The sequence below is a fragment of the Lutjanus erythropterus genome, chromosome 14 (assembly GCF_056507025.1).
Source record: "Lutjanus erythropterus isolate fLutEry1 chromosome 14, fLutEry1.hap2, whole genome shotgun sequence".
NCBI classification, from domain to species: domain Eukaryota; kingdom Metazoa; phylum Chordata; class Actinopteri; order Lutjaniformes; family Lutjanidae; genus Lutjanus; species Lutjanus erythropterus.
Window position 1 is genome coordinate 15,993,954 of NC_139330.1, and position 9,571 is coordinate 16,003,524.

General features: G+C 36.9%; 1 protein-coding gene across 1 annotated transcript; it reads right to left on the bottom strand.

The window, feature by feature from the left end:
• Positions 1–2,912: 2,912 nt before the first annotated feature.
• Positions 2,913–9,520, bottom strand: mettl18 (methyltransferase 18, RPL3 N3-histidine). Its single transcript, XM_084735738.1, has 2 exons — positions 9,171–9,520; positions 2,913–4,600 (listed from the first exon to the last, which is right to left on the bottom strand). Exons 1-2 carry the CDS (start codon positions 9,273–9,275, stop codon positions 3,632–3,634), a joined length of 1,074 nt encoding a protein of 357 aa, XP_084591864.1. The 5' UTR covers positions 9,276–9,520; the 3' UTR covers positions 2,913–3,631.
• Between the last annotated feature and the right edge of the window lie 51 nt (positions 9,521–9,571).

Sequence of the window (9,571 nt, forward strand, 5' to 3'; positions counted from 1 at the left end):
TCATAAAATAGCATTGTTTGCTCTCTGGTCACAATCAAACACAGAGGTGGCAAAATAAGTACAGATACTTGTGTAAAAAAAATACTCTGGTAAAAGAAAAAGTAGTAATTCAACATCTTTACTCAAGCAACAGTGAAAAAATACAGGCTCTGAAATGAACTCAAAGTGTAAATGTCTTTCTTTGAAGGACTTTTCTACCAGCTGCTTCTGTGCAAAACTAAATGTACCTTTTTTCTGTGGTCAAGTCTGTCTGTTTTGCCTTCTGACGTCTTTTATGTTTTGTTACACATTTTACATAATTTTTGTCTTTTGCATCTTTTATGTCATTTTCATCTTTTTATGTCTGTCATGCATGATACGCACTGATGTATACACCAAGGAATTGTCTTTTCTGTTATTGTCCCACACATTTATGTTGTTTTCATCTTATTACGTTTTTTAAAATAGTTTTTGTCTGTGTTCTTACATCACTTTTGTTTTGGCACCTCTTTTAATTAAAATTAAATAATTTTCATTGTTACATCTTTTGTTGCTTTTGTTTTGTTATATATTTAAATAATTTTCATGTTGTTATGACTTATATCGTTTTCACCTAGTTATGACTTTTTTGTCTTGTCACATCTTTTAGGTAATTTTTGTTGTTAGGTCTTTTACATCATATTGTTTTCTTCTTGTTGTGCTGTTTTTGTCTTTTTAAGCCACTTTTGTCTGATGCTTTTGTTTTGTTACGTCATGAATGATTCTCCAAGGAATCATCTTTCCTGTGTTACTGTTGGAATCAGTCTCAGAGTTTAGTCAAGTCTCCCTGTTTTGTCTTGTGTTTTACAGTGTTTTCATCTTATTACATTTTTTGAGTAATTTTTGTCTTGTGACGTCTTTTACACTGTTTCTGTCTTGTTAGATCTTTTATGTTGTTTTTATCTTGAGAAGATTTTTACATTGTGTTCATGTCTTTTGTGTTGTACGTGTTTTACATCATTTTCATCTCATCATGTCATTTTTATTTTGTGTGTTTAACAGTTTTTTATCTTGTTAAATCTTTTTTTTTGTCATGTTAAATCTTTTGGGTCATTTTCATCTTGTCTGTCTCATGATATGCACTGATGTATACACCAAGGACTCATCTTCTCTATGTGTTATTTTCCCATCCATTTAAGGCTTCAATCAGTCTTGATGTTGGGAAGATGGTGCACGACACAACATAAAAATAACAAAATAATCCCCCTCAAATGGACAAAATCTAAAGTACTAAGCCTGTTTTGAAAACTGAAAGAGTAGAAAGTACAGATGTTTGTGATAAAATATAGGAAGTAAAAGCAAAAAGCACAGAAACAAATGACTTGTACTTAGTTACTTCCCACCGTTGGTCAAACATGATGTGAAACTGCCTAATCAGATGAACGAGAGAGTAGTGGGTCAGCAGGTAAAAACCAGCTTTTAAACAAGCCAGAGGCGAGTAATTTTCAGTTTCATTGTTCAGTGACCCTGTAAAAACCCTCTGATTTCCTCATCCTCTGCCTCGTCACCTCACGTACGAGAAACTTGTCTGGACTTCATAGATACTTCCTCAGAAAAAGCCCTGTCAGAGTAATTCAATTTATTTCCCTGATCTGGACAAAAGGGGGAATCCACACACTGTTGGAAAAATCAAAGCACAGTTCCTTTCTTGTACTTGGATGCCTATTTGCACACATTTCCTGGATATATACGTGTGTCACGACTCTTTGTTTTGCAATAGAGCACACCCAGATTATGTTGTGGCTTAAACTGAAGGTAAAAACCCAGCCACAGAAGCACGAGCAGCCATTACTAGAATACGAGGTTACAGAGACCCCATAGAGTCCCACCATTGATGTGTAGTGACTCTAGACTCCACTTTCAAACTACATCCTTGGGCTGGTGGGATAAGTTGCAATTGACATTTTGCGCCGGACTTCAGAAACAAGCCTGGCTTTCATGCTGCTGTTTGAACACTGGGGAAATCACTCGCAAAGGTCACTGAGCCCATTTCCTTTCTTTCCTCCCCATGCATCTAAAGACCTGTAACAGCCCCTTTCAACTGCTCTTCACTTACTGGCAAACATATTCAAATTTCTATATAGGAAGTGAGAGAAGGTGTAGGTAACCAAAGAGCACATAGGACATGAGACAGCATCTTTTATTACAGCTCTTACTTGTTTTATCACTGTTGCTTACACATTTCACATGGAGGGCTGAAAGGAGATGCAGATATTATTTGCAATAAACTGTGTAGTGATCACTAGAGGGGTCACAATTTCAATTCTAAATTGAAAATCTATTGAAAGCTATAGAGCTGCAGCGATTAGTCAGTTAATCAATTAGATGTCAACTATTAAATGAAGCGCCAGCTATTTTGATAACTGATTATTTGGAATTATTTTCCACGAAAAAATGTCAAAATTCTCTGATTTCAGCTTCTAAAATATGAATATTTAAGATTTCTTTAGTTACAGTAACAAGATTCAACAACAAGGATTGTCTGCTTAGTTAGGGAAAGGAAAATGCCATGTTGGGCAAGTAAATCTGGCAATTCACTCGCCCAACCAGGCGAGTGGTGAAAAAGAATTAAACAATTTTAATAACTGATTAATTGAAATAGTAGAAAATGCTGTTTTTAGGTTCTCAAATAAGTAAATTTCCTTTTTTCCTTTTCTTTATTTATCACCATATTAAACGGAGTATCTTTGTATTTTTTCTGACAAAACAAAAAATTTAAAGACATCACCATTTTGAGAAACTGGGATGAACATTTTTCACTATTACAGCCCTAGATTAAACATGACAAATATTAGTCTTTGTTATTCTTTAATAACGACCAATAAAACAATTTGTAAAGGGGCAAGTAAAAATCAACTTAGGGCAAGTAGATTTCTGTCCCAAAAACTTAAATATTAAACCCTGAAATTCAATAAATATTATCAACCATCTGCTGATCTTTATAAGAATCTATGGTCTAACAATGGCATAGCCATTGAAAAAAAGAAGTTTAAAATAAAAATGCAATCATGACACCCCTAGTAATCACCATTATTTTTTAAAGGGACAGTTCACCCCTAAATCAAAGGTACATTTTTTTTTTTACCTGTAGTGCTATTTATGCGTCTAGACAGTTGTGGTGCGAGTTGCTGAGCTCGGCTGTAGAGATGTCTGCCGTACAATGGAAATAAATGGCATTCAGCTCTTGGTGCTCAAACTGGAAAAAAAAATACATTTGGAAAATTTAACACCAGCGTCTCTTTCTAGAAATCATGACCTAGTTATTCAAAATCATCCACAGACCTTTTCTTTCTTGTAGAAAGAAAATAGTTACAGTAAATTCTACCACCGAAAGAAAGTAGTTTCAGTGGATTCTGCCACAAAAGGAAACTAGTTCTTCACGAAACTGTTGACAACAAAGTCTGTGGATTATCTTGAGTGCTGAGTTTATGAGATCTAATTTTTGGCGCTTTGATTACGAGAAGCCAACAGCCATCTAGTCCACTGAATAAACAAAACTACAGATAGGAGGAAAAACAGGCAGTTTTGATTTTGGGGTGAACTGTCCCTTTAGCAGATCTTGAAAGATTCCCTGACAGTATCTGCATCTTAAATCCAGGACTGCTTTACTTATTCAACCGTCCTTTGCCGTTTTAAATCGCAGAGCTACTACATGTCTTTGAAGTCCTTCCTCCCCATCCCAAAGGTGATCCACAGAGAAAATCCCCCTCTGCTCCACAAACGTCTCAAACAGGTGCAGCCCACCACCTACGCCAAAGTAGTGGGATTTGGTGGCGAGGTAGATCAGTCCACCGGGTGCCAGCAGTTTGTGGAGGGTCTCATGTAGCGTGGAGTAGTATGCAGTGTTGTAGATTGTCTCTGAGGTGAATATAATGTCATATTTGGGTGGTGGGTCCTCCTTTTTAACCAAAGCAAGAAATGTGCTCCAGTCACCAGAGAAAAAGCGACACTTTGAGAGTAATGGGTGCTGGGATAGGTCTACAGCTCTCTTCTTAGGTGGTGGGTGGCCATCTTTTACCTCCTGTTTCTCTTTCGCCTTCACTTTTCCACCATCTTCCTGCTGTAATTTTCCTTTGCCCCTCCCTTCTTTGTCATCTTCGCTGTCTACCTCATCATCCTCTTGGCAGTTTAGTATTACATTTGGCACTGTAAGCTGTTCAATAACTGTGCTGTTATAATCTTGGAAGTGGACCTGCCTGGCTCCTCTCTTCAGAGCCAAAATCCCCAACAGCCCTGCACCGCAGCCCAAATCCAACACCGTCTTCCCCCCGAACGTCTCTCCGTCTTTCTCAATCAGCTCCAGAAGGTCATAAGTGCACTCCCACACCTTCAGCCCGCCCTCGTACACGCCAGAGATGAGATCAGACCTCTGCTCCGCGGTGCGGGAGAGAATTTTCTCCCCGTCCTCCCTCTCAGGGGCCGTCTTTTCAAAAACTGTCTCGTTGAGAAAGTGAAGGGGAGGAAGAGTTCCTATGGTAACGGTTTCAGCGACAGCATCCATGAGGAGGAACTGCGGGTCAGATAAGGGAAGGTGCTCTTTGGACTCTTTTACGGGCTCTGCCGGTTTGGTTTCATTGCCAGTCTGAAAAATAAAAGGCAGTAAACATGGTTAGGGAACAAATGTCTTCCCTCACATACATACAGTATGTGTCTGAAATGACAAGAAGGGAGGCAACATGTGTTTTATATTGACAATACCAGGCTTGAGGCACACTCAGCATTACAGATATAAATCAGTAATACGCTGAGGAATGTGCAGTCAGAGGAAAACAACTTGTAGCATGAAATTTTCAGACCAACTCTCTTCATAGACCATTTTTCACTTGGCAAATATCATAACCTTATTTTGTGGGTGGACCAAAACAACTCCCACTGCTTCCTGTGCTTACTTTGGGAAAAAAAAAAATCTAAATTCTAGTCAATGGTGAAAGACTGATTTTTTGATCCCATCTGAATTGAACTGTCAATTAATAACATAATTTTTCAACAAAAAAGTTGCTGTTTGTTGTAAAATTGTTGAAGTATCAGGCTGTAAAGGTACGTAAGCAATGTCATGGCGACTGGACGGATGTATCGACTATCATTGGGTGATTCTGTCATCTTATTTTGCTAATTTAATCGTTTGCAGAGTGACAGGCGCTGCTCCGTGACACACTCAGCAATACAGTACACACCCACTGAGCCGGAGGACAAGCGAGAGGAAAACTGCCTACAGGACATGACTATTGACTATATAGAGTTGGCAACAGTGGACAGAGTGACCAAGACGGTTTTGGGGAGTTTTATTTTTGTAGCGACTTTGGAGAACAAAGAGTCGCTGAGAGGCTGAGGCTGGGCCTTCTACTCTGTCTGATGAGCTTAATTAAAAGAAAAAAAAATCCTCAGATACGAAAAAATACGTTTAACTTTTTATTAACAAAAAAGAATAATCGACTCATGATACCGTGCACAAACTCATGATCAAAATGATTACAGTGATCAAAGAAAATAGTGGTCAACAAAAATATGGCGACCCCGTTCACCCTCTCTCTCCTACAACTGTACTTATGTCTGTCAGGTTTAAATGAAGTGTGTTTTATGGAGTTGAAAAGGCAATTAAAGCTCGTCTCAGTTGTGAAAAGGGATAAAACTTTAATGCAGAAGATGATCAGTTGTATTTTTTTGATTTAATGTTTAAGAATACTTCCTTTCTTGACTTCTTGTGAATTTAGTTTGTTGTTTCACAAAGCTTTCATCTTTAACCACATCCATGTTATGACCATCTTTGTTTTTTATGACTAGCAGTGGCAGCTGGCATGTGATAAAACATTTCTGAACCACTGCTTCTCGATTCTGGCAACCAACAACACAGCACAGTGACATTTAAACTCGGTTAGGTGGCCTACTACACTTAAGTGATTTGTTTGCCTCCAGTTTTTCCTTTGTTTGACCTCCAGTTAACACCATGACATAAACATGACCTCAGCTCTGAAGGGGTCTATAGGAACTTCCTACAAACTGTGGGCGTCATAAATATGCTGTTTTACTCAGAAACAAAATGTACACTGTTACTGTTTTATTAAATTAATTCAAATCACTGCACATACAATATCTTACTAACATGCTTTATTATTTTATTTTATTTTATTAACTTAGTTTAATTCTTACTAACAATGCAGTACATTTAGAACTGGTTAAAACTGACTCAAAACCCACAAGTTTCAGTTAACGTGGCTCTCGTGAAACCTGCTGAGGAAATCAAATCAATGTTGTGAGCTCAAAGGAAGCAGACGATCTGTTATTATAGGATCCTTCTGGATGAGAAACACTGTGAACATGAGGGATGGGAATTAAACAGAAGCCCCACAATACGATATAATCACAATACTTTGTTATTAGGATTTTAAGCATTTTGTGATATGAGTATTGTAATAACATAAATACATTTATTACCTTTTGTTCAATTGCAAATACTGATGCCCAGTCCACATATTTGTTGAACAGTATGGCCTGATGTCTGCCTATCACAGCAATATCAGTCTAAATCGATATTGGCCAATATGTGCCTTAATTTCTTTATATTTTCTTCTTTCTCTTAATTCAGGTTTAATATATACATATATTTTGCACTATTTGTGTTTTTTTATTTATAGTTATTTGTAATTATTAAAAACACCAGTGAAAAATTTACTTTTTCAGTGCCCTGATATCATTTTTGTAATTTTTTTTGTTTAAATTTTTTTTTAATTCTGTAAAATATCCTCCCTCCTTCACATATCTTTGTCATAAACATTAACTAATTTAAAAGGATCATAGCAAAAATGTGTTTATGTATATTCTATATTCTGTTTATTATATTATGTACAAAGAATATTGGCCATATCAAAATCATAAGTTCTTTACTACCAAATATTGATACTGGTATCATCCCCAAAAGTCCAGTATTGGTTGGGCCCTGGCAATTATGGTCCTCAGAGGAAAACTTTGTCAGCTGCTGTTTTGACAGGATAAAGTTTTCAGTCTGTTCATCTCGCATCAGTCATTTTTTAATTTATTTTATTTCTTTGCAGAAAAATGGGAGTGTCAAGCACATAGACTGACCAACCAATAGCTGATCGTGACCTCTGAAGACCTCACTGTAAAAATAAAACAATTCAAAATAAAACAACTTTTTATTATTCTAGTACCAAAATATTTGGTTTTTATTTGCACAATTAATAATTTATGTAATAAAAGATTAATATTTGGTATCCGTGTTATCAGGACAAGACTGCCACATAAAACATCGTCATACTACACTATCAGTTACCCTCTTCAAGCTTTCACTTCTGTAAAATGTGCTCAACTAACAATGACTACTGACTGGCTCATGAAGTTGACGGTTACGAATCAGCCATGTGATTCACTGTGTGACTGAAACACCATCTGCAAACATCAGTGCGTGGACTGGTTGATCAAACTGCCGATGAGGTCATACCCACCGGAGTGGTTAAGATAAACAGTTTAGATAAAAATGCCTTGTGAGATTTGTGAATGTCAAAACTTTGGTGTCTGCCAACAACCACTCCTGCAGTCCACTATCAGTATGAGCTTGATTTCCGCCATGACTTTTAATTGACATGCCTCCGCCCTGTGATGTCAAGGCTCGTGGGCGAGGAGACTGTCAACCTACGCTCTCTAGTGGTTGCACATCTATCAGAGGAATTCATAGATTGTGACGGAACCACTCATACAGTGGAAATTACTCAGTTAAATAATCTGCATATCTGTGGTGTGTGTGTTTGTGTGAGGGGGTCTGTCCCTGCCCTTCTCCTCTGTGCTCCATTCAAAGGGCAACTTTACTTTCCCTGTATTACTGTAACAGAAGAAAGGTTAATTTACATAGCTAGATAAATCGTAAAGCAAATACTATTCTATCCTTTAATTTATTCTAAACTCTAGCCCGTAAAAATGAATATATGAAAAGATAAATTATTAATCATTATGATATGATGGGTACATACCACATTAATCCACGTTAACTGAGAGACCAGAGAACCTCTGAAACAGATTTTTTTTCCGCCTTAGGGGTGTTTTGACCTACACATCAGCCAGTCCAGAAATGCTATTGAGTCATGTATCAGTTTTGTCTTTTTTAATGAGTTTACTGGTACTGTAACAGTACAAAAACTCATGGTGTGTAAATACCATGATACTAAATCATAATATTAAAGCTACAAGTAACTTTTCCATTTTGTGGATTACAGTGTTTCCACAGCAATAATAATATATAAAAATGTCTTTTATTAAATAATACATCTGATGTGAAAATTTTGTTTGTTTAAATATGTTTTTCCTTACTGTTTTCCAGCTGTGCAATTTCACAATAATTGCAAATAATGCAGTGGTCAGTAGCAGTCCTTTTATAAAATAAAATAAAAAATAATACAATAAAATAATTAACCATACAAATTGCCGCAGATATCATAACAGATCACAGTACAGTATCGAGACACATCATATCCCTATCCCAGTCTCTTTTGTGTTACTTCTTTTTTTGACACCTTGCCCTTAAATTCAGATTTTTTTTTTTTTAAGAATGAACTTTCTAGGGCTACAACTAATTATTTTCATGGTTGATTGATCTGTTAATTACTTTATTGATGAGTTGATTAGTTGTTTGATCCATATAATGTCAGAAAATTGTGAAAATGTCGATTAACTTCCCCAGTCCCGAGATGATATCCCCAAAATGCATTTTGTTCACAACCCAAAGATATTTAGGTTACTGTCATTGAGTAACCGGAAAATACTCAGATTTAAGAAGCTTGCATCTGAGAATCAATTGATGATCAGTATATTTGGCAATTAATTAAAAAGTTGACAAGTAATCGATTAACCATTGCATCCTTTGAACTTTGACGTGCAGTTATTTAAATAAAGTTGACGGATTTGCTCTCCTTGCTTTGATGTGGCCTCACTTGTTTCACTACTATCTTTTCCAATGCCACAGACGTGAATGCAACGTTGATGGTATGTGTAGTAAAGTAATTCTTGTTTATTTTTATTTTTTAAGACTTGTCTAAGCCAGCCGAACCTAATGCTTTACCGAGAGTCCAGAGACAAGTTCTCTGAGTACTGTACTTTGAGTTCCTTAACCTGAGTCACATTTTCAGTCAGCTAACTTTACTCACAGATTTAGCAGCATTGTCTTTCTTTCTGTTTTGCACTTCATTTCCATCCACTTCGTCCGGGTTTGTTGTTTCTGCTGGAACTTCGAAGTTAAAACAAAATGACATGATGACAGACAACACGGCATGCAGCTATCTTGAGGTTAGAAAGCTGGTGCCCCCCTTTTACCGGAGGCTGCACATGGCGAACGGCAAACTGGCGTGCGAATGTAGCTTAGCACAGCCGCTGCGAGTAAGAACTTCAAATCCCAGAATTCCGAGCACCATAGTAGCGGACCACCAGCTTGTCACCTTTCTGTCAATGCAAGAAAGTAACCGTTATCAATCTGTTTAGGTGGAATTTGGTTTAAATTGTTATAACATAAGACATTTTGGCACATAAATGTAAATTTCCGAAGAAACCA

What these genes read in the sequence shown, in the direction of transcription:
- mettl18 (XM_084735738.1), bottom strand. Translation starts at nt 9,275, where the DNA reads ATGTCATTTTGTTTTAACTTCGAAGTTCCAGCAGAAACAACAAACCCG. An exon ending in AAGACAATGCTGCTAAATCT is followed by an intron (nt 4,601 to 9,170) that starts GTGAGTAAAGTT and finishes TTTATTTTTCAG; the next exon opens with ACTGGCAATGAAACCAAACC.